The sequence below is a fragment of the Parambassis ranga genome, chromosome 20 (assembly GCF_900634625.1).
Source record: "Parambassis ranga chromosome 20, fParRan2.1, whole genome shotgun sequence".
In the NCBI taxonomy this organism is placed as follows: Eukaryota; Metazoa; Chordata; class Actinopteri; family Ambassidae; genus Parambassis; species Parambassis ranga.
In genome coordinates, this window is record NC_041040.1 from 19,300,103 (window position 1) to 19,326,017 (window position 25,915).

At 40.3% G+C, this 25,915-nt stretch overlaps 1 protein-coding gene across 1 annotated transcript; it reads left to right on the forward strand.

Moving 5' to 3' along the window:
• Positions 1-11,453: 11,453 nt before the first annotated feature.
• Positions 11,454-24,220, forward strand: pde1ca (phosphodiesterase 1C, calmodulin-dependent a). The gene is made up of 17 exons (XM_028433556.1): positions 11,454-11,556; positions 16,852-16,902; positions 17,194-17,353; positions 17,561-17,674; positions 17,817-17,999; positions 18,180-18,246; positions 18,343-18,459; positions 18,562-18,702; positions 18,834-18,934; positions 19,013-19,138; positions 19,373-19,474; positions 20,941-21,061; positions 21,234-21,315; positions 21,852-21,972; positions 22,903-23,051; positions 23,795-23,899; positions 24,060-24,220. The coding sequence occupies exons 1-17, from the start codon at positions 11,454-11,456 to the stop codon at positions 24,218-24,220; spliced, it is 2,004 nt and encodes a 667-aa protein (XP_028289357.1).
• Positions 24,221-25,915: the final 1,695 nt, after the last annotated feature.

A 25,915-nucleotide genomic window follows, 5' to 3' on the forward strand; every position in this document is an offset into this window, starting at 1 on the left:
ACGTTATCGGGCCCGATTTCCGATCTCGTGATCGGATCGGGACATCCCTAATATATAGTAACAAAAATCTTTGTTGTGACAGCCAGCATGATGCTCTTATCCTTAAGCAGTTGTGTTTTGATGCCTGGTCCTAACTGTGAGTGAAATACAAGATATAAATGACAGTAATGAAACACTGCACTGCAATAAGAAGGTGGTGGCAAAGCAACCTGGAACCTGGTTTTGACAAGTTTATATCATGGCAGGAGAAAACAACCGATGTGTTTATGTGCACACAAAAAAAGTGTTCATAAATAGTTGGCTGATTTGTGTCACTGAAAACAAAATAATAGATTAAACAAGCATTTTACCCTATGGGATGAGACCATGGACTGTATAGAACTATGGACAGTGTCTGATGTCACTTGTAGAGGAGTTCAAGTCCAAGTTCAGGAAAAGGCCCACAAAGTGCCATGTCATACCCATAAGCAGCAATTTACATATTCTACTGAGCATCAAAAATAGCCAGATTCAGATGCAGAGGTATGCCAATGGTAAGGAGCTGTACATGGACAGAACTGTGTATGATATTAGGGATAGACAAAACAAAATACTGTAATCAACGTCACCTGCTGACAGAGGAGTTGAGTTGCACTGCTTTGGTCCTCACATTGACTGAGTGTGGTCTCAAATAGAAGACAGGTTTTCCCCAGGGGGTGTGAAATATGATTGGGACCTGGTAGTAATTTAAAGAGCAGCAGTGACCAACACTAGGAGCACTAACTAAGGAGAAATTAGGACTGTAGGGCTCAGGATGGTCAGAGTGAAAGAGGCATACCTGACAGAAACAGACAGTACAAACACAATGCCATTATCCCCTGTCCCAATTATCACTGTAGGCTGGAAGCACAGAGAACTTTGTTATGTGACTGCTGGTTTTACGGATCGTTTTAAAGGGGTCTGGTTATGGTTGGAGTGTTCACATATGCACAAAAAATGGTGAGTCATCGAACTGAGTTCATTTATAGGGTTGAAAGGGACCAAGTGTGAAAACACCCTTGGTGTGTGTTTCCCCTGCACTCCCTGCTGATTTCTCAGTGTCTGAGTTTGTATTTCCAGTTTCGTCTCTAGTGTATGACCTAGCCTGTTTTTCGGACTTCACCTTAGCTTCCTCCTTTTGATACTCATTTATAATTCGAACTCGTTTGTCCCCGACTACACATCGTGTAACAAACTGTTTTCGGATTATAGATTTTATGATTCTTGCCTGAAATCTGACTCCCGACTGCATCTGTGTCCACTAACCTGACTCTGCCTGATTATATATATAAATTACCTATTTATATTTTTTTACTCATCACTAGAATTTATGACGTTACAAAACTAATTTTTTGTAATGCACCCTTGAAATTCATTGAAAATGATCATTGGAATCATTGGACATGAATAAATGGCCGGGCTTCAATCCATTCTTAAGAACAACAACAAAAGCAGAAAGATATACAAATGAAAAACTTTTAATTTTGTTGCATTATATATACCTTTCAGCAAAACTAGGTGAACAAGGTTACCATGGCACCTGTCAGTGGATAAGATATATAAGGCAGCAGAGAAACACCCCCCCCCCCCCAAAGTTGATGAGGAAATACGGACAAGACTTGAACAGAGATTTTGACAGAAAGACCAAATCATCTCACTGCCTTTACCGATGCTATTCCCTGATGACAGTGGATAATAAACCCTGCCATGAAACTAAAGTAAAAGGTTCAGGAGAGGTTTGAGGAACAAAACATCCAACCCCTGATGTCAAATCCAATGGAGCATCAGTGAGATGTGCTCCTCTATAACAGCTAGCTCCAAAGCTGTGTGGGTATTCTTTTGTATCCGGACCTAGTCAGGTCAGGGTTAACTTGGAGCAGGTCAATATCAGAAGTGGACACAAAACACTAAACTTGGGCAACATCTACGCAAAGATGAAATTGTTGAAACTTTACAACAAATTTGTGAGTCTACACATATCCACAAAAAAAACTGTAAAAACTGCTGTAGTATACATGCCAGGCCTGTTAGTGGCACTGTAAAGTTACCACAGACACACGCCAGAAACAGAGAAGAACTGAGAGAGTTTCAAGTTACAAAGAGTTAAAAGGCATCACCACATGGAGACACCACAATTCCAACATCAAACATAGAGCAAGCACAAATCTCTCTATCAGGAGTAGCAGCTTTATCTGTGACTGATACGTGACAGTGATTGAAGCTATGGGTAAATCAGATGACAATTTAAATGACAATTTAGGGAAGCAGCATGCTTCTCATGCTGTTATTTGAATGTGTAACTTCGACTGCAAGTAAATCACAGATTAAGTAAATGTTAAGTAAATGAAATCTTACAACATCATGCTGCAGCCATGTTTGTTTTATGAGTCAAGCACACATACCTCACAAGAGAAAGGTCACATGTGATGGAGACAACAGAAACCACTTAAACATCACTATACAAAGATGCACCAGGGTATGACGTTTGCTCTCCCTTTGACCAGATCTTAAATGCAGCTGGATGACACAGATGCGTGACTGATAACAGGCCTAACCCTGGATTTACACCAGAAGCGTTACGGAAGCGGCGCGAAACAGCAGGACAGCTGCTGTGAAAAGCTTCTATTTTAGTCAATGAGAGTATGTACACCACACGCGTAGCAGAGCGTCCCAGAAGCGTTTAGCTCCATGTAGAGATTTTTGATGCTGTGTTCCACCCAAGACGTTTCAATTTGCACCAACTAGATTGAGTCCAGGGAGAGCTTCTCACTCAGAACCAGCGCTGAAGAGGGCACATGTGCAGTCGGCCCAAAGGCACTGCTTGGGCTGCTGCGGCGAGGAGACCCAACAAACTTTGGCACCACCGGGCTGTCGCAGTGTGCTGGGAGAGACAAGGCGCTATGCAGCCCCTGATGGCACAAACCCACTTGTGGGTTCAGGCAAAGCCTCAAATACTTGAGCTGTGCCTTAAAGTGCAGTCCGAGTGAAGCCAAGTGCGCTAACACCGCTGTGGTATGCCTGCGGGCCAGGCCGTGAGATGGAGCAAACACTAACCAATCGCCCAGATAATTGAGCACTCGGATGCCCCTCCTCCAAAGAGGAGCAAGCGCAGCATCCATACACTTCGTGGTGACAGGGACAGGCCAAACAGAACCACCCTGTACTCGTAAGTGTCAGGTGAAAGATTTTATTTTGCACGAGTTATTATGTGGTCTGGGTCCACATATCTAGCAGTGTGTCCCTAACATGAAGTTTTCATTTCTGTGTTTATTACTGTATGCATATTACTATGATGTGTTTTATGAGTACTTATGTGTTAAGTAAGTTTTACAGAAGATCAAAGGAAGACAGGTATACTAAATGTATTGAGAAGTGTGTAATTTCATTCTTCTCATAGACTATTATCACTCCCTCTGTTAGTTGTTTTCTGCTCTTTGGAGACAGCTCTGGTTGATATCAAGCTAAGGTTGTAAATCCAGATCTTGACAGAAAGGATGTGTTCATCTCCACGACCCCATTTTACGACCCACCCTTCCTGTGAGTTTGTCTTTCTGGTCACCTCCAGATTTGACCCACAGCCTATGAGATTTTAGGACTTAAAGTGAATTTACATGGGGGAAGAGGTGTAAGCTTTTATGGCGCGTCAGAAAGTCACTCGTACTCGTGGGACAGTGATCATTCTCATGGAAAACTTATCTTCAACTTAGGTTTACGATTGACAAAAGGGGACCCCCTGTTATTTCCTTCCTGTTTTCTCCTGACTCTCAGGTTCAACCATTACCAAATAAGGTAAACTAAATATCAGTTGAGCTGACCCCATTGGTGCAGAATTAGGGGAGGACATGATTTTATGGTACCTCTGGGGATCTCAAGATAGGATAAAAGGTGTTTGCAAAAGAGGGGCATGTTGTTCTCCTGCCTTGATACTGGGCAACCACAGAGGCCTCTGTTTGTGTGACTCAGAATTTGCTTCTTTACTGTTAGAATAAATTGTAATGTTGAGACCAGATATTGTCCACTTCTTCTTAATCAAAGAACCTGGGAAGATGAACAAAAGGATCCAGAAGATCGTTCCTTGATATAAGCCATTCCCTGAAATGCGAACCGCAGGTAGCGGCAATGATCTGGGTGAATGGCTATGTGAAAGAAAGCATCGCGAAGGTCCACAGTTGTAAACCAGTCGCCTGCTCGAACAGCCTTAAACAGAATACTTAGCCTGAGCATGTGAAAACAGAGCATCTTGAGAGGCTTTCTCTGGTTTGTTTTGGAACAAGGAAGTAAGGGGGTATAGAACCCCTGCTCCACCTCCTCTGGAGCCCGAGGGCATATTGCCCCTTGGACAGCAAGGCCGAGATTTCGTACCCCACTCTTGTTTGCAAGACGCCTCAAAAGCATGCCTAAACTGCAGGCATTACCTGCACTCCAGTGTTGTCAGCACCCGAGGACATGAGGTGCACTGGCACCAAGTCCTGAGACGGGTGCTGGACAGGCAGGCACCAGGGAACAAGGTTTGTCAGGAATGCTGATGGGGTTTAACCATGCCACCATGCTCACCTAGGCGTGCTCGTGGCCGCCCCTGCGCATGACTGGGCCCCTGCCTACCCCTCTGGGTATCCCAATGGGGGGCCCTGTCCCCTGTCCAGGGGACCTCCAGAGACTCAATCGCCTGTCTGGGGCTGCTTGAGGAATAACCCCAGAAGGCCGCTGGTGACGCATAGACTGAGTAAGGAGCCTCACTTTCTGAGCTTTGTCCAGTGCTGGCTCAGCTGGCGCCATGGTGAGCTGAGCCAGGAGTTACCAAGGGATTTGGTCTGTGCGCCAGCCCCTTGAATCGCTGTATCCACAACCGTGGACATCTAAGGAAGCAGATCAGTGGGGCTCTTTGAGTCCAGATCCCAAATCAGGCCCTCCAGATACACCAGCGGAAGGGTGTTTGCCAGCCTAAAGGCCATAGTGACAGGCTGACAGGCCATCAACACCAAACCATCTGTGGCCTTGCACTTCTCATTTGGGTGACGAGCCACCCTGCCTGAGGGGGATGTCCCGGCCAGGAGTGCAAATGTGGGACCAACCTCTGAGGTCCCATCCAACCCATGCTCTGTCGCTCCATGCAAGTGCTGAGAAACAAGATCAGTATACACTGGCAACAGCATGCGCCCCTGACGGCCAGAACCATGATCCAATGCAGAGGCGCCGGGGGAGCTGGAGGAGCAGGAAGTCCCCCAGCCGCGGCCGCCTTGGGCAGTAGAGTGTCCAGAGACTCAAGTCTCAGATGGACCAGCATCCCCAGGGAAGCCACCAGAGACACAACGTGATCTTCTCCACAGCCATCCAGCCGGACAGAGGAGGAGCCAGAACGACCTGATGCTGCCAAAGAGACAGCATCAGGGTGAGAATGTGCAGGCAGGGGTGCCTGTCTCTCCAGTAGCCTCTCCAGTGCTGGGCTGCTGCCATGACATCCATGGTCTTATGCATGTCATGAAGTTGCTGCTGCAGGAGGTCCACTCTGGGATCATAGACCTGTCCCAGCTTCCGCTTCTTCCCAGACTCTCCCCTTGCCTTGCAGGGTGGGGGAAGAGCCTCTTCCAGGACAGACACCACGTGGTCACTGTCCATCTCTGAAGCCATCACACTGTGATCACACAAGTAAACATTTCCTGCAGTAGCCAACAGAACAAAACATGCATCACTGAGTGAATCAACAGTCAGGACAGGTAGGTAAAATGTCATCAAACACATGAAAGAGCACACCATAGTGTTGCGATGACCCTCCAGGCCAAAGGCGGTGAAGCGCTCCGTTGGCAACAGAGGGAAGCACCTACCATGAAGCAACAGAGCGACGTTAGCACAACAATGCACAGGCTACACAGCCTGCAAAAGTCACGGCAGGGAGGAAAAACTCACCAAACTGCTGCAAAGAGCTTCACGGAACGCCAAGGGGGTACCTGTAGAAAAGCGGCAGCCCGAAGCGGCGATCACCTGTGAGGAATGGTGGAAAATGCCAACTTATCGGTGAAGCTCACAGTGACCAGGAGGATAGAAAAAGGGTGCATGTGCGTATGCGCGTCATGTGTATGCTCCTGACCCGAGGGTTGTAGTCACAGGGTTACAGGTTCACTGATATGAAATAGAACCCAAGCTGACAGCTGCTTTTAAATTATAATAGATATTTTTTTGTTAAATACCAGATTAACTTGATTGTTTGCAGGATTAGTTTAGGTGCAGCACATAAGACATGCAGTATTTTATAATAGGTCAGATGCAGTCGTGGCCTTGCAGTAATTCTGTTGTGATACAAGTGTGTGTGTGTGTGTGTGTGTGCTGCGCTGTGGGGGCAGGACTTAGTGATGGATGGCAAAGCCCAGCTGAGCATATTGCTCCCTTAATAAAAGCTGCCCTGCAATCTACACGCAGCTAAGGGTGTATTTTCTGTCTGTGACTCCCCGCGCCCTCCTCACACCACCGTCATTTTTAAGAGCGAAAACTGGTTTAGATGTCAGAAAGAATGATGCCCCTCGTCAGGCCGAGACTCACCTCTGAGCAGTATCCACAGCTATATTCATGGCGTGTGGCTCTCTGTTGGTGTGTGCCGTTTTCTTTCTTTCTTTTTTTCTTTTGTACTTTTGTTTTTTACCAAGGGTCCAGAACAAACAAGAAAGACAGAAGACATCATCAAACTTTCATCTGGTGACTTCAGACCCCAAATGATGTTCCAAGTCTTTATTTGGGTGTCCGCAGATGGACAGCACCTGCCAAAGAAAATAATATATATGGTGAGCAGATGGTCATGAACCAAACAAGATTCTTTGTATTTTATATACACAGAGAAGCAGGGCTAGAAGCTATATGCCATGAAGCTGTAGGTATGAAATACACACACATACAAAGAAACAACTATATTTCTGTATATTGTTTGGGTGTTTATTAGACTTTAAACTATTTATTTATTTCATTGATATATTGATATTTTTTATGTATAATATTTTAATATTTGACATGCCATTCCCTTTATGGGAGTTTACTGATCAGAACAATGAGTATTTTAAAACATAAAAACATAAACATTTTTATTGTACTTAGAATATTTAAATATCATTTGTGTGTGTGTGTGTGAACAAAAGACAGTAATGATAAAATATAAAATATTCCAGCTAAATACATATTTGGAATAAGTGTAGGTCTGAGAGAAAAACAAATGATGTGTAATGATAAATAAATAAATAAATAAATACCTCAGTCTACTCTTCTGATAAAACAATGTCCTTCGTCTCCCTCTCTCACACCTGTTGCCTGTTGGCTCCTGGTTAGGTCTGTGTCCATGTGGCATTTAAAGTCCATGGGGAAAAAAGGAAAGAAAAACCGTCCAAACAACAACGCACAGGACAAGCTAGTAATTTAAAAGCACACTAGAAAAAGCAAACCGAGGAAAAACAACTACACAACCAATAAAACAGGAAAAAACAGGAAATCACATATTGTTCTTGCTTATTTAATGTCTCACCAATATATCTATAGTCGCAATGAGATTTTGCTGAGGCATTTAAAAAGACTCCAACTCATCTTCTCTGTGTGCAGAAGCAGGAAATAAAGGAGGTTGTAAAGTAGCTATGTATGGGGAGAACTTTCTCTAATGCTACATCTGTATTGGCATGAGCTGATTGATGGCCATTTAAACTGGATGAATATAACTTTGTTCCAGACCTTAGCAAATAAATAATAAATAAATGAAGTAGAGTAGAAATCACTATTTTTCATATGGAATAGCAATACAAGTACAATTATTTTGATATATTTTTTATTTATTTTTTGTATGAGACAGAAACCAAAAATAAACAAATCAATGTCATGGTTTTAAATATGAGTATTTATTTTACAGTAAGCAATAATAAAGTAAACTGTTTATAGAACATGACATCATATGAAAATGTGGAATGATTGTGGATGTTATGTGAGATGACCGGCTGCTCAGTGTATTTATGAGGCATCTATTGCCTAAGGTAAACTTTAAAAGAAAACTTAAAAGTACAACATTTCAATTATGTAGCCTGTGATTACAGTCAGTAGATGGTACAGTTAGCAGAGGAGCGTTGGGTGCACAGGAAATCACTGGTGACCTCTTTATAACCTCTGGATTCAGTGAGACCACTTCCTGTTTAACACATGACAGGAGAAAGAGGTAAGCAGAGGATCTATCTATCTATCTATCTATCTATCTATCTATCTATCTATCTATCTATCTATCTATCTATCTATCTATCGATCTATCTATCTATCGATCTATCTATCTATCTATCTGTCGATCTATCTATCTATCTATCTATCTATCTATCTATCTATCTATCTATCTATCTATCTATCTATCTATCTATCTATCTATCTATCTGTCGATCTATCTATCTATCTATCTGTCTGTCTGTCTGTCTATCTATCTATCTATCTATCTATCTATCTATCTATCTATCTATCTATCTATCTATCTATCTATCTGTCTATCTATCTGTCTGTCTGTCTGTCTGTCTATCTATCTATCTATCTGTCTGTCTATCTATCTATCTATCTATCTATCTATCTATCTATCTATCTATCTATCTATCTATCTATCTATCTATCTATCTATCTATCTATCTATCTATCCATCCATCCATCCATCCATCCATCCATCCATCCATCCATCCATATATCAGACTGAACACAACCAAACCATAACAAACTGTAGCCTGTGAACTCCATGTCAAAGGCTTGCTTGTACCATCACACTTACCTTCCATGAGGTTGTAGAGGTTGCAGTAATTGGTGCCATGATCTCTGATGGTATACCAAGACTCAGAAACAGACATAGCCTGAAAACAGTTTTTCAACTCATTGTTTGGTAGGATACACACAGACATAGCAACAACTGTAATGGCAATTCTGCTGCAACATGTTTTTTTCAAGATGTGAAGCCTTTCACCATCGCTAGTAAATAGCTAGCAATAGAGGCAATAGTTAAACCATGTGTCTAAGTCTTTGTCATGGGGCCTTTGTCATGGGAATGCTATTAGTAGCACCCCACCCCAAAATAGGGGCGAAACCACATGAGACTTAGCCAATTCAATCAGGGTCCTAATCTTTTTGTCTTTGTTGACTTAAATTTGGCTATGTTTGGCCCGGAAGACTTATATATATTTATAGACTTACTAATTATTTAATTATTTAATTTGTTGACCAATCAGACGAGGTCAGATTGATGATTTTAAATTCAACACATGGACTGTGCATATACTGCTGTCTAAGCACGTTGGTCAGGGCTAGATGAAACATGCAATAATGAGTCAAAAGTGTGTTTTTAGCAAAACGTTCACACACTGTTCAGCATTATTCATATTCCTGCCATTACGGATGCTGTGATATTAAAATCCTTTTGCACAATTAGTAAACTGATATCTAACGATGGTTTGGTGCTGTTGATATGAATATTGACCTATAATTTACATTTACATTTTTGTGAGTTGTTCAAGCATTTCAGCCAATGTAAATAAATGAAAACATGTTCTGCTACAGTTAAGGCTAGCACAGCAGTGTTATAAAGAGAGGACACCACAAACGAAGGCTGAAAGGCAGTCGGGGTGTGGAAAAACCTACCGAGACATGACAGCAAGTGAAGAAGCGGTAGGACACCAGCCGGAAGTTGATATCATCCACGTGCCTCTTAAAGGGAGTGGTGTGCTTAGCAGCTATGAAGTGTACAGAGGCAGACTGCAACTGCAAACAGAATGTAAACAGAATGTCAACTAATTACCATATAGTGGATATTGTATAGCAAAATGATGACGCCCATAACCACGGTCAAAACTTGAGGCTGGGATGCACGCACACCTTGTACAGACACCTCTGTCCTCCCATGGTGCAGCCTGCCATGGTCCTCCACTTCTTGATCTGTGAAACCAGGGATTCATAAACCTTTTGACATGGTATTCCAAAGTACCTGCATGAAATCGACAAACAAGCTTGTGATGTGCGTTCAAGTCAGTGCATTATAAATCAAATGATGCCATCTAGTGGACATTGTCTACAAGTGCTGGTGAAAATATGTCTGAAGCCTACGGTGGTAAATTTTAATATTTACTTGCTTACACAGACCACACTGCCAATTCTTTCATTGTGTTTACATCACCATATTGAGTAAAATGACAGTATAAATAATAATAATTGTCATCTCATGCCAGTAGATTGGCCTGTATTCATAGACCATGTTAATATTGTAAAACTTAACTGAGAATTAAATGTCTTATACAATTCTAATAAATAATAAAATGCATTTTGAATAGTTTTTTATTTTTAGTTTAAAAAGAGGAAAAATAACTGTTTTAAAATAATCAAAGGAATGAGTCCTACCATTCTACTTTGCACTGTGCATGAAAAGGTCCAGCACAGCAAAGCTCAGATGAACCGACTGCCAAAAAAACTGCAAGGACCCAACGGGTTGGATGCATTCTGCTCAAACTGCATAAAGAAGTTAAGCCTGGATTCACGCTGGCAAATACGTCCAGTGACTGAGAGACAATAATTAGAGAGGGGGGGAAAGGCAAGATATCACAAGACGGTCATGCGCTTTTCAGAAAAGGAAACCAGTAAATTGAATTTACTTAATGAAAAGACAAACAGAAGCTGCAGAGACAGGATAGGAATTTCATCAAAAGTGCCAGAAGGACACACATTAACTTTTATATCAGAGAAACTGCTTGCAAACAGGCAAGGCAGGTAACTGTGAGGTGTGACGGCCCTGGGCCTCAAGATGGCCCTCTCTCTCTCTCTCTCTCTCTCTCTCCCTCTCTCTATCTCTGGCTGCTGCTGGTGTGACCTGGTGCCACACTGACCTGGAATGCTGGTGGTATGGTTAGCATTACTGGGAGATCCACAGTGGCTTTGTTTCAGGTTGGAGAAAACACCATCAAATTGAGATAAGTTAGTTGTTGGAAATGATATATTGGTAATGGTGACTCATAATATACAGCGATGAGGAGCAGGATTTTACCTGTGTTTTCTCTTTGTATTGTTCTGACTGGAGCATTTTCCCCAAACTGTCTTCTGTCCCCTTGTGTTTTTGTGATAACTTGCCCTGCCCTGATTGTTTGGACTCCCATTCTACAAAAACTGATTTGTTTGATTTGGCTGTACATAGGTTGGTCAAAACCTGAAAAGTTATCTATGAAGGCCCATTTTAAGGGATGGTATTAGAACGATTAGCAGTATCTGTAAAACTACTGGGAGCTATTCAGACTCCAGCTGATTCAGGTTGGTTTGGTGGACCTTTATCTTTTTAACAGTGTATGGAACTGGATAAAGAAAAGGAAAAAGAGAGACTGAAATTGGAGTTGGAGCATGAGAGAGAGTGAATCAAAGGTGAGCAGCTGAAACTGGAATTGATAAAGGATGGAAAAGCACAGGAGTCACTAATGTCCATGGGTAAAAAGGAGACTGCCGGTGCTCAGATTGAGAAGATTGTCACGCCGCTTATTGAGGAGGCCACTCGCTCTGGATTTGCTGGCTTCAACCCAGGTAACACACACACAGTCCATACACAGTTAGTGTGTGGATATGTGTATATATTTATGAATATGTGCATTCATATTTCTAACTTTATGACTTTACTTAAGATATATATATATACATATATATATATGAGTTCTGCCTCTGAGTTTGAAAACATTGAGGATTTATGTGACCTGATTGTACTGGAAGAACTAAAGCGTTCTTTGCCTTTGATGCATCAAAAATGTATTACTTGTGGAACAAGGAAGTTGGAAGGGTGAGTGTCCGCTTGAAAAGGCTGCCCGGAAATCTGTTGATTCTGTATTTACAGTCAGCTGGTCTGGTGTCCTGAGTTAAGTAACTCACTGGTTCTCCGTGGGGAAACAACATGTTAATGCTAATGAGGCATAGAGGAAAATCTCCTGTGCTTGTGCTAGGAATGGTTCCCCTGTGGGTGCCTCTGCATTGCTTCCATTTTTCCACTGAGTTGGTCTGGTGGGGTCATAATTTTGAGAATTTCCCCTTGTAATTAAGACTAAATCCTAGTAAAGATAAAAGTGATTCAAAAACATCTGATCCCTTAAAAGAGGTCTTAAGGTGAAAACTGTTAAGAGTAGAGAGGAGGACTTTTAGGAGGATTAAGAGTTCCTTAAACATACAGGACATGGCGGAGCGACAGAGAAGAAATGTTCTCCAAACTATGAATGACGGTGATCTATTAAAACACTACAGTTTAGAAGGAGCGGGCCTAATGTTTGTGGTTTACTTCATCTTAGATTGCAGACGTACAGTCGCTTTTCACACTCTAAAAACCAGCAGGAAGGAAGCATTGATCTACTGTGCTCTGTCCTCGTGTCTGTCTCTTAGATTATATATTATAATAACTGGGCAGACCTGGGGTTACATTGTGTTCTTTAAGTGTTCCCTTTATTTTTCTGAGCAATGTATGTCTATTTCTGTTGTAAAGTTGGACATTTTAAGATAGAAGTCTATGGGGATTGTCTCAGAGCGGCCCTTGGTGACTGCAGGGTGCAAAGTGATTTAACACATGGGCTTCATTGGTAACCTCATTCACATTAAACATCAATGCGCTGTGTGTTTTGACACCTTTCTATCCGAACCAGCATTATATTTTTTCTACTGCTCTGTACTGCTACTGCAGCTCATTTGTTGGATCAACCATTCGTCACTCCTCATGTGCGTCAATGACTCTTGGATTTCCATGACCTTGTAACCAATCCACCCCTCTTTGGCAGGTACTGACCACTGCAGTTTTGGAAAAGGCTACGACCTGTTTGTTTGTTTAAATTTAATACAAATTATACAAACAAATATTTCCTGATGTATTCCATGGCAATTTAAATCTCTAAATGTACAAATTATGTATTTTCTTAGAATTTTTATTTCATAATGCCACAATTATCATTTATATAATTTTATGGATTCTTTTTATTGCTGTTATGGAAATAATGGGGCAGCGTTATGGTCAGACTGGTTTTTAAATTGAATAAATATTTATGTATTATATTATTGCCACATTTATTTATTTCAGGGTTTATTTAATGACCATACCTATCCATCCATCTACAAATCTTCTTGTGTAAATATTATAAAGGTTTTATAATTGGCCTTAACACAATCAGCCAAAAGGTAACAAATCACATTTAGTTGATGGTGTAGAAGAGAACAATTTTACTTCTGGCCTTCTGTAAACATTTAGGGAAAACAGGCACAAATGTCTTCACCTGACTCACTGCCTTGCCTAATCTTTCCTTTCGAGACTAGTATCTGTCAGCTGATTATGATGGCAAGAAAAGAGAAGCATAGGAGAAAGTGCTATTGTGAGCACTCCTCCACAGTGGCCTTGAGTGATGAAAAGCAGGGAGGAGGGATAAGGAGGCCTAGCATTCCGCCTGAACACAGCCGCTGAAAGCACTGCAGCATCACCAGCCCCCCCAACGAGACAGCAACAACTGCCCGGGTTACAGCCTCTCAGGGGGGCGGGGAGGGTGAGGGGGGGAACGGTGCTCCGCGCTCACACTTCACAATCTACTGTCAGACAAAGTAGCAAGAGGAGTGCAAGAGCCACATCAAGAGCTAAAATGACAGCGCCTACGTCTAAAAAACAGGGAATTAAAAAGTGTCGGAGTGCCACCTTCAGCATTGATGGCTTCAGCTTCACAATTGGTAAGAGACACGGTGACAATGTGGTCTGCTCTGTGAGTGTGTGTGTGGATGTGTGAGGGAGAACTGTTTTACTTGCTGCATGTTTTTTTTGTAATGCTTGAATCATTTTCCTTCTTTTTTTCCTGTAGCATTCATTATTCTTTGCTATGCACTGCTCTGACACCTTCAATAGGAGACAGCGTGTCTGACTTTGGAGGATGTATTAGAGTTCTTTCTTTATTACATTGATTACATAATCTATAATGAGAAATGCACTGTTGATTCTCCTACTTTTGTGTAAAAGGGTGAGAGAGGGTTCTATTCAGTTGCTGCTAGATGACACAAAATCCATACAATTCAACTTTGGTCTTTATTACACTTTTTGGGAAAAGTATTTGATGTAAAGGAGGCAGAGCTAATAGTCAGCTCTACACATACATATAGCCTTTGACGTGAAAGACCTTGACTGGACACAGTGTTCTAAATCTTACCCTATGCAGCATCTTTTCATAAGGATTCTGCTGATAGCCAGAACAAGACAAAAACTGTTAGACCTCATGGTTTTGTCTCTGAAAGTTTTCCAGAGTTCATCCTTAAGATCGGAGTTTTGGCATGATAGATCAAGTTGCCTACTAGGGGTGGAATGGTTTACAAAATCCACGGTTCGCTTTTTTATCACAGTTCGGAGGTCACGGTGGGTGCTTTGGGGCGGAGGAGGAGCTCACGGTCGTAACTGCTGCCCTACATTGACCCTTGACTAACACCTTGATGTGTGTGTGGATTTACTGCCCAGACAGAGTTCTCAAACACACACCACAATGCACATGTCCTGAACCGAACAAAACACACCCCCCTTACACAACGCTGCAACAATGGGTTGTACCAAATCAGGACTGCAAGATGGCAAGTGACCATCCTAAATTGAGCAGTTCAGAAGTAACTAGCAACTGAAAAGAGGTTATGATGCAAACATTAAGATCATGGTGATGAAGTTTAGTCAAACAACTCTCAAGCAGCTAAAAAATATGGCAACAATGAAATGTTAGAAGATAGAGAGCCCAAAAAGAATGAAAAACAGTCTAAGAAAAGCTTACTTGAATGAATGTATTGGCCTCTTAAATTGGCAGCTTTTGGAGAAACTGACAGCAAACTGTGTCAGTACTTAGCTGAATCATGAAATGACAGGCTGCCCATAACCTGGGCAACATCTAGCTGAAGGCCCTGGACATCCATGTTCATGTACCCAATAGTAGGTTCAAAGACGGCCTTGGCTAGTTCAAAAGAACAGGTTACATAAGACATTTTTTGGTCTTAAAAAAAACACTTTCAGTTTATATAAATGTCCAGTGTCTGTAAAAACTAAATTAGAACATCTTCTCGGACATAACAAGGGTGCTAAACAATGATAAAGATAAGATAAGATCTATCTTTCTGTGTGTCAATCAGAGGTGACTTCATTTTAAATCATATGTGTTGTTGTCAGACTCAAACCAACAACCTTCTTATAAATGGCTAAGAGAGCTTGTAGGATTATTACATAATGAGTAACACACTTCAAGTGACATACAGAACATGCAAATGATCTGTTAATTTGGACAAATTTGTAATGCTAATCCTAAGATTAATTGTTATGATTAACGTGCACTCCTTAAAGAGGCCAATATGAAGGCCAAGTTAACAAGAGTGGTATGAGTACTCACTGTGTACCCATTGGTCAGGACAATGCAGGCCATGCAGGGGTGTAACACCACCACATTTAATGTAAAATCACACAATTATATTAAATATTCTTCACTAGAACTGCTGTTCACTTACTGTAGATGACAAATAATCCACAAACAAGCAGATGAAGGCAGATACATAAAGGACATGTCAAGGGAGGAAACAGCATTTGGTCATGCCCATGGGTTCCAGACTTCGTTCTGTCATTGACATCCGAGTAAAGGCAATCCTTGTTTGTAATTGTTTGTTTTGTCCATTATATATTCACCACTAAAACTATGTCTCTATGTGGGTGAATATAATTCCCACTTTTTGTCATAAACACTTGCATTAGTGCTGCAAGTCTTGACTTCACTCACATCGTGTTTCTTTTCAGTTTCAATGTGGTTGGTGTACAGAGGCCACACAGGCTAAAAAACATCCCATTGTTCCAATATTTATGAACCTGACTGTAGATGCTCTTTTAGTTTTGCTCTGTGTATGTGTCTATGTTTATTTACTGCTGTGTCTATGGGAACCAGAAGAGGTGGGAAATGACTGTGACATCATTTTGACTCGTGCAAGTAAATGTGTGCAGTCAGTTGTCAGGGTGCTGAGCTCAGGGAGTCATTATCACTAATGAAGTGGGTCCTGTCATGGAGGTAATCTGGCTGTTTGTTATGCCCAACCTTTGCCTGATTTCTGTGCCACTCCCTCATTCCACAATCAACTCTTACATGCACACGCACAGGAAAGGTTATAGAGGGTACAGTCACGTACAGAAAACCAGTTTTCACATTAGTCTTGAACAAAGTCTGAAGAGTGAGTGGAACTTTCAGAAACATAGGATTAAAGCCTGCATGGTCAAGCAGCTGGAAACCGAACTCTATTTTGACATCTATCTGCTCATTATTGAAACTAATGCTGCCTTATGTTATCTTATTTGCACGGTGGCATGTCATTTCCATCTCATTGTCATGGTCGTGTGCGCACACATACAGGTGAGCACTCCATAGAGAGCTTGTGTTGTGAGAGCATAGTTGCTCATGACAGGCTAGTTTGATAGATTACGATAAATAAATAAATAAATAAATAAATAATAAATAAACTACATTGACTATGCTAAGCTAAGCTAAAGGTACTGATGCCAGCGAGAATAAGCTCTTTTTAAATAAAAAATGTTGAGCATTGCATATAGGGCATTATGTATTAGTATCAGTATTGGTGTCATATCAAACTGTAGCATACTGCAATGCATCGAGGTACGTAGCCTATTGTTTTGTAGCGTGCTCCAAATTACCCAGCCCTACCGGAGACTGTAGCTTGGGCATGATTTCAGGCCAAGCAAAACATTGAAGAGGCTGACCCATGATATAGTTTTATGTATTTACATATCTAACATATATGCTGCACTATCATGCAGGTTAATCAAACGTTTAAACTTCTTCTCTGTAGTTGCCAATGAGGTGGGGGAAGGCAAACGACATCCACTGGCACGCTTTGCACGTGAGTTCATCATTTCATGTTGAACTTTTCTACACAGTATGTGGAGAAGGAATCCGATTAACATTCATGTTGTTTTTTTTATAACATATACCTTGTTTTTACCAAGTACGTACATCCATTCAGACAGAAAATCCAAACACATAATGTGTTTCTGGGGTGAATGTGTACCTCATGCTAAGGTTTACCATTTTCTACTTCTATTTTAAGCTACAGGTATGTAGAAGTCATGTGCTGTGGTGAAAAAAAATGTTTTTTTTTTGTTTGTTTATTTTTTTAATTAAAAATGTTCAGGCTCACGGTCCCAGAATGCACTTAGCACCACTGTCACAGTTGGCTTTGGCATCACTGACTCCAAAGGTAATGTGATCGACCCCCGGAGTACAGAGGAAATCCTAGCTGATGAGCTGCCACTCCCTGATGCAGCTGATGCCATGGAGAAAATTGCTATCAGGTCAGTAATGTGCATTCAAAAAAAAAAAAGATGAGTCCAGAATAAGTGTTGACAGTCTGTGCTCTTCTTCTCCGATTTTCTCTGTGCCTGCCTTTAGCAGTTCACTCTCTTACATCCTCACCTCAGATCAGATGGCTCTTTCATAATAAAATTATCTCACATGCTTGGTAGAAGTGTTTCGAAGTTAGTGGTGTCTATGTGTTGCAGGTTGAGATGTCTTGTTAAGCAGCTGGAGAGGGGGGAGGCGTCTGTGGTGGACTTAAAGAAAAACCTGGAGTATGCAGCTTCCATACTTGAATCCCTGTACATGGAGGAAACAAGGCAAGGAGATCCGTTCGGCTTCAATAGTAAAGTAGAATATTAAGAAGTGGCATAAATTTTATATTCATGGCTACATACACTTGATTCCATCATTAGGTGTCTAAGAAAGTTATAGTTTGGATTTTCATGACAGTTTTTGCAGGCGGTTGGTGGAACCAGAAGATGAGCTAGGTGATATTCAATCAGACTCAGTGCCGTTGGAGGTTCGTGATTGGTTGGCCTCCACCTTTACCCGGCAGAGAGGCTTGATGATGCGCAGCAGTGAAGACAAGCCACGCTTCCGCAGCATAGTCCATGCAGTGCAGGCTGGAATCTTTGTGGAGAGGTTTGGTTGCTTTGTTTGAATGAGTTAACCTTTTGCACCAGATAGTGATAAGCCTATTTTTTTAAAATGTTTTAAAGAAAATGGATTAGCGGGCGGGGCTCTTATCTTAGCCTAAAAATATCTTAGTGAGGAAGCGTGGTTGACCCCGTGCTAAGTGCAACACATTTTTTTTTTTGACAGGATGTACAGACGGAACTCTAACTTAGCTGGTTTCACTTACCCCACCGATGTCATCTCTGTGCTCAAGGTATGAATCTTTGCTTCTTTGGTGAAGAGAGTTTTTTTCTTCTTCTTCTTGCTTATGAAGAGATCTGAGTTTTCACAGTGTGTCTATTTGTTCTAGAAAGTGGACATGTGGTCTTTTGATGTGTTTGCACTGAACGATGTCAGTGGAGACCACGCTCTGAAATTTGTCTTCTATGACCTACTTACGAGATATGACTTGATCAATCGCTTCAAGGTGAGCGCATCATATCACAATGGCCACAGAAAATATATTCAAACCCTAACTCTTATGTTTGACCTACATTTTTTCGCCCTATCATGCATTGTGTTATGTCAGGTCCCCGTCTCTGCACTTATGTCATTTCTGGACTCACTGGAAGCAGGCTACAGCAAACACAAGAACCCCTACCACAACCTGATGCACGCTGCCGATGTCACACAGACGATCCATTACCTGCTTCTAAAGACTGGAATGGTGGTAAGTTCTGTGGTAGTTTCATGTAGCTTAGATTCATGACACATTTAATAAGCTGACCTCATTTTCCTGAAATTGAATATTTTATTTTTATGCCTTTTTTCCCTAAAATGGCACATCTCACTCTCTCTCAGCACTGGCTAACTGAGCTGGAGATCTTTGCCATCATTTTTGCAGCTGCCATCCATGACTATGAACACACAGGGACCACCAATAACTTTCATATTCAGACCAGGTACTGTACATCCAAGTTACACGTTGATCGCATTATATTAATTGCAAGGCCTTAGATGAATGTGTGGGATTTTTGCAGGTCAGAGACAGCCATGCTGTACAATGACCGAGCTGTTCAGGAGAACCACCACGTGAGCGCCGTCTATCGCATTCTGCAGGATGATGACATGAACATCTTCTCTAGTCTTTCCAGAGATGATTGGAGGTGAGATGAGACTCTGAGTCTTCATATTTATGTGAGCTGCTTTATGCATGTTGACATGCGTAAAATGCAGACGCTCTCATCTCATGGTCTCAAGTGATTAATGTCAACCCAACAGTGCTGTTAAATAAGAAGTGAAAGAATATATACTTTGGATTCAGAAATTAACCATGACTGTTCATGGCAACCTATTCCACTCTTGTATTTGAGAAATGTCGTGGTTATTGTCTCCATCAGCAACCTGCGGAATCTAGCAGTGGAGATGGTGTTGGCCACTGACATGTCCTGCCACTTCCAGCAGATCAAAGGCATGAAAAGCCTCCTACAACAGCCTGAATCGTGAGTACTGTATTTGATTACTTCCAGAATTCTTCTCCTTAGAATTGGTACAAAAGTACAAAGTCCACTCTCAATAAGAATACATCCACACGGAGAGAAAAAATAGTTTTTGCTTAAAAAAAACTTGCATTAAAAAGCATGCCATTGTTTCAATAAATGTGTCCACACACAAATTCACACAAAACCACAGACACATGCCAAAAACAGAAAAGAATACATGGGGCATGTGCACAAAACTCATGCCTAATAACAATCTTGGGGGTGAGCGCATGCAGGTTAAAGGAGACGGGGGTCTGTGGCGTCATCATATCTGTCACGAGCCTGTGTTTTGATCATTGTTTTGTATTCATTTTGCTTTTGCTTATCATTTTTTAGATTATTTATTATATTCCTTCCTCTTATTTATTATTATTTAGCTTTTTCTTTCCTCTCTCTCTCTTCTGTCGTCTTCTTTCTTCTCTTCTCCTCCTGTCCTTCCTCCCTCCTGTTCTCTGGTGTGCTTTGTAGTTCTGTCTTGACTGTCTGCCTTTTGATATAGTTTGAGTTGTATTCTGTCCTCGGCTTTTAAATAAATCTCGCCTTTTGTTATACTTAGAACTTCACCTGCATTTGGGTCCTCCTTTAACACCACACATAACAGTATCAGAAAAGGGTGGTGGGGGGTGGGGTGTTTTGATATGTATCCAGTCTGAGACCTTGTTTCAAAAGTTGGAACATTCGGGGCTCCTAGAATGCAAGATCTATGTGGATTAACCCTTGCCACCCCAAGCCTATTTTTAGGCTTCAGCTTGAAAATGACATGCCCAACATGAATACAGTATCTCTATTTGAATAATTTTGCTGTGATAATAAAGGGAACACGTGGGAGATATGCTCAGATGTGTAAGTATTAGTTTGTATGCCTCTGGCTTTTAAATAAAGTCAATTAAGATGGCACATGGCAAATGAGCTATTTCTTGTCTGTTGGAAATTCACACTTTTACAATGAATATCTCTTGAATATCTTGAAATGATGCAGTTGCAGCACCAACGTTATATCAAGCTGTAGCTTGTTGACATTGTCTCTGCCCTCTCTCTCTGCTCTCTTTCATTTCATTCTAATGAAGGGAAACCAAAAATACAGAGAATGTACTCCAACCTATGTAGACATAATTTCCAAGATGGCTGCCCTGTGCCGTTTTTCGCACATTTTGGCACTGACTATTCCATTTGATTGTTTTGATGAACCAAGCTATTTATGTCACTATTGGTGTTCACATCACTTCCATTTACATCACTTTTTATTTGTATACATACATTAGTATACATCTATAGATTAAAAATAGTAATTTTGTACATTCCTGCGAAATTGACAATTAAGCAGGCTCATAACTTTGCATTAGGATGATTGACACCTCTATGGAAACGTCAGAACTTTTCTCTGTTGTATTTTTTTAATGTGTATGTTTATGTGTCTGTCTTTGCAGCATTGATAAACCAAAGGCTTTATCCCTGTTGCTACACACCGCTGACATCAGCCATCCTGCCAAGCGCTGGGACCTCCATCATCGCTGGACCGCGTCCCTGCTGGAGGAGTTCTTCAGACAGGTGATGCAAACAAGCACTTGGTAGATCAATACAGTGTTTCATGGTTAACATTCCAGAGATGTATGCATTTTGTACGACAACTAGGTGCCTATTTAAAGTGAAAAAACATTTTTTGTATATATATATATATATATATATTAATGTCCATGACAAATATTGATTTTCTTTTCAGGGTGATAAAGAAGCAGAGCTGGGACTACCGTTCTCCCCACTCTGTGACCGCAAATCCACCATGGTGGCTCAGTCCCAAATAGGTAGGTTAGTGAATTAATGTATAGCTACATCCCCACAGTGATCCCCTGGTGATGTTTTTAAATTATTTAACAGATGATGTTTTATCAAAGCTGAAAAATACTTACTGTAATCCAGATCTTTTTTGGCTACTCTGAGCACTCCTACCGTAACAACTTGTATAGATGCGCACCTAAAATCCATGCATCAGCTGGCTTGGCCATAACATAGGAAGCTTATTATATTGTTATACAGTTATACACTTTTACAAATATCTTGTTAATATGTTTAATCACTTTATTACTGTTACATTAATTGCATAAATAATATATATATTTAAAAAAATACATAAATCTTTTTAAAAAATGCTAATTGCAATATATTGTCATGCATTACCTTGTTGCACAGATAAACACAAATTCTAAAATTTTATGTATCACAGATTAAATATGTCAAAAACACTACTGATTTAGACCTCTCTGTGTCATGTTTACAACTGTAATTTGAACCAGGACTTGAAAAAAAAAAATCAAACTGGAATCATTGCTGTGTTCTGCAGGATTCATTGACTTCATCGTGGAGCCAACGTTCACCGTGTTGACAGAGATGATTGAGAAGATTGTCACCCCGCTCATTGAGGAGGCCACTCGCTCTGGATTGGCTGGCTTCAAACAACCCAGGTAACACACACGATCCCATGTCACAGTCCTTAACTTACACAGTTAGTGTGTGGATATTTGTGTATATTTATGAATATGTGCATTTATATTTCTGACTTTAAGACAGTGTAGAGTTTATGGTCTGAGTTGGCAGTAGCCTGTCACTCAAAGTGGTCATGTCATTATGCAATTATGCATATGCAGCGTCTTCTCCTGTCTGGAGAATACTGTTGAATAAAATGTTGTAGGATGCAACTGTGTTTACATCTGTGCAAAGTAAAGCCACCTGAAGGTAACTGAATCGTACCATCAATGTCTAGATTAACCCCCGCCAGATGGAATCCACACTTCAGCCGGCTGGAGTGTGCTGTTTGTGTGTGACTGCTCACCTGTGCCACCTGGTGGCTTTTGGTGTAAAATGCAGTATTACCACAGGAATTGTGTTGAGAGTGACTTTGTCATAAATCAAGTCAGCTAAAGCTTAATAAAAAAAGTCTTTTGATTGTATTGGGTATAAGTATATATTAGACAAATACGATTTTAGATGACCAAAAACATATTTTTTGCCATTCTATTATTGATTTGTTGTTTTAAAATGAAGCCAGCAAGTTGGTTCTTACTGCTTTCATATGATTTATTTAGATGAGCTGCAGCAGGTGCTGCTGATGATTGGCCCTTGATAAACTGATTATCAGCAGGTGTACAGATCTCTATAAAAGCAGGCCTTGTCACTGCTCTGCAGCATTCAGGTGTGTGTTAACACAATGTCAAGAAGGAAAGACATAAACAAGAGAAGCAGCTGTTGCTGCACATCAGTCTGCAAAGACTTCTAAAAGACTTCAAACTTTTTGGAGTTCATTACTTCAAGTTATTGTTGCTAGAGGTGGATCAACAAGCTACTCAATCATGGGGGGTATGTGTACTGATTTTTATTTTTTAATGTAGTATCAGCGGTAGTGATGGAAAACATTCCAGTGTGAAGAGCACAGGATCAGACGGCTGCTGCTCTCTAACCACAGTGGACTTCAAGAGTTTCAGGGGCACATGGAACCAAGAGATTTATCAGAACAGGGAGGTGTGGAAGGCCAAGGCAGACAAAGGTAAATACCACAACACCTTATGGTGCTGGAATCCATTTTTGTTGTTAACAATTATACTCCAACAGAACTGAGATTATTTTTAATTGAAGCACAACACATAACTAAAAAAATACTGCCACCTGCTGGTCTCAGTAGGCATTATACATCTATACATACAAATCAAGGAATCTAAACAAGTCTTTAACTGGCTCCTTGTACTTTTTAGAAGTGATTTAAAAAGTCTATTTAGGCTTTTCTCTAAGTTGTCTTACAAGCCAACACAATAAGGCTTGAGATCCTCAGGCAGAGGTCTTTTCTTGAGGCATACTTGTGTGGCAAATATTGCCTGACTGTTTTGGTTTGTAGTGTTGACTTAGAATTCATCAATTAATTTGTGTGCTCTGATATAAATTTTGAATATATTTTTTTAAAATATTCTTTATTTATTATTCAAATAAGTACATTTGTTACATTTGATGTATCATTTTTATTTTTTATTTTTATGGCTGCATTATTTTATTTTTATTTGTAATTTTTTTGTTTTCCTTTTTTTCCTTTGATCTATATTTTTAAATACATATCTACGCTACTTGGACCATAGTAAGGTTTGCTAAAGTGATGGAGTGGAGTGATGGTGTGTGTGTGTGTGTTACCAATAGACGGTGACGCAGTGGCAAAGAAAAAGGCAGAGGATGGTGTCAAAGAACAAAAAGAGACAAAAGAGGCCGCAGAACCAAAGAGAACTGCTGACGTTGCCCCCACAGAGAAGGAGAGGGTGATAGGAGACATGGGAGAAAAGGAGGAGGTAGAAAACCATAAGCTGCAAGAGGAGCGGCAGCTGAAAGAGAGGGAAGGAGGCGATAATCCAGGTGAGTCTGTGGGTTTGAGAAAAGGAAAACAGCCAATCAGAGGAGCGGCAGTGAAAGAAAAAAAACTCAGCTAAAACATTTTTTTTCTTATGTAATATGTATGGCAGGAATTAAACAGTGTAAACTCACAGGCCATGCTATCTCTTCATGTTTCTGCCAGACTCCAAGCCCGAATGTCATTTGATTCATTGTTACAAGAGACCCAGCTACTGCGCCAGCTCCTACCGACTCGTCAGGTCAAAGGTCACTGAGATGCGACCCATCGACGCCAGGGCAAGGGCCAGGAGGCTGCAGCGCATCTCCCTGCGTCGCCGAAAGTGACGTCACTTCACATCACAAGACACTGATGACTTGCTGTTTTATGATGATGATGTCACTCCCTTTTACCACTGCTTAACTGCTCCTGTGTGTGTAAACCAGCAAATTAATTTGTTGAAATCTTCAATTGTATCGTTGGTATATTGGTAACATTTTGTGGTCACTGAAAAAAAAAACCCACCAAAAAACAGGTTATTGTCTTTGGTCAGATGTATTTTCTGTCTCGTAGAAGTGTACTCAGTGTATTGTTATATATTAATTTCCTCTTTCTTTATGTCCATAGTGATACTTTAACTCAGTCCACACAGTGTTACTATATAAAGAATGAGTCAACAGCTCCTTTTGTTGGTGAGATATCGTCATGAAAAGCATGATAAATGTCTGTTGGGGCCCCTCCAACCAGCAGCCATCACCTTTATGTTATACATTATAACAAATAAATACATAAATAGATACATAAACATACATACATAAAGAGAAAATAATTAAATTTTGCAAACTTTAAATGTTACCACATGTGGAGCTAAATTAAATAAGGTTCTATATGTTATGTCTATAATATGTGGTAACATGTAGAGTGCAAAATATATATATTATAATAAAAAATAAATAAAAAATCTATATCAGAAAATTCCATAAGTTAGTGTTTTTACATGTAACCAGACAGACAAGGACAAAATAATAACTTAACCAAATAAAGAGGTAAGAATTGATAAAATTACAGAATAAAAATGGTCGCCCGGAGAGCCACAAATATGAATATAAATGGGTTCGTTTCAGTTGCCTAGAATCATCATCATAGTGAGCTCATGATAATTTCAATCAAAATGTGACATCTGTGATTCTGTCTCTGTATATACAAAAAAAAAGTTATTGTTGCTAGAAGTGGATCAACAATCTACTCAATCATGGGGGGTATGTGTACTGATTTTTATTTTTTAATGTAGTATCAGCGGTAGTGATGGAAAACATTCCAGTGTAAAGAGCACAGGATCAGACGGCTGCTGCTCTCTAACCACAGTGGACTTCAAGAGTTTCAGGGGCACATGGAACCAAGAGATTTATCAGAACAGGGAGGTGTGGAAGGCCAAGGTTATGTCTATAATATGTGGTAACATGTAGAGTGCGAAATATATATATTATAATAAAAAATAAATAAAAAATCGATATCAGAAAATTCCATAAGTCAGTGTTTTTACATGTAACCAGACAGACAAGGACAAAATAATAACTTAACCAAATAAAGAGGTAAGAATTGATTAAATTACAGAATAAAAATGGTCGCCCGGAGAGCCACAAATATGAATGTAAATGGGTTCGTTTCAGTTGCCTAGAAAATAATATATAATTTTTATATATAATAATTTTTATATATAATAAAAAATAATATATAATTTCAATCAAAATGTAACATCTGTGATTCTGTCTCTGTATATACAAAATCTTTTTTTTTTTTTAAAAAAAGGTAAGTTATTAGAGACATCTGAGATATTTGGATCAAGACACCATAACAAGAGGTGAAAGAGAAACCGGTTAAACTATACATATGTACTATATAAATCAAAGTAGAGGGTCCAGTGTTGGTCTGTATTTGTTAATGCAGTATTTACTGTTTTAAATCGATAGACCAGGTATCATTGTAAATAACAAAACCAATATTACAACCAAAATGTATCATGCTTTGCTTATTTATGTTCG

Excerpts from the sequence above, each read along its gene's own strand:
- pde1ca (XM_028433556.1), top strand. The coding sequence starts at position 11,454 with ATGTCCATGGGTAAAAAGGAGACTGCCGGTGCTCAGATTGAGAAGATT. Across the intron at positions 11,557-16,851 it reads ATTTGCTGGCTTCAACCCAG|TTGCCAATGAGGTGGGGGAA; the intron begins GTAACACACACA and ends TCTTCTCTGTAG. Across the intron at positions 23,900-24,059 it reads GGAAGGAGGCGATAATCCAG|ACTCCAAGCCCGAATGTCAT; the intron begins GTGAGTCTGTGG and ends TGTTTCTGCCAG.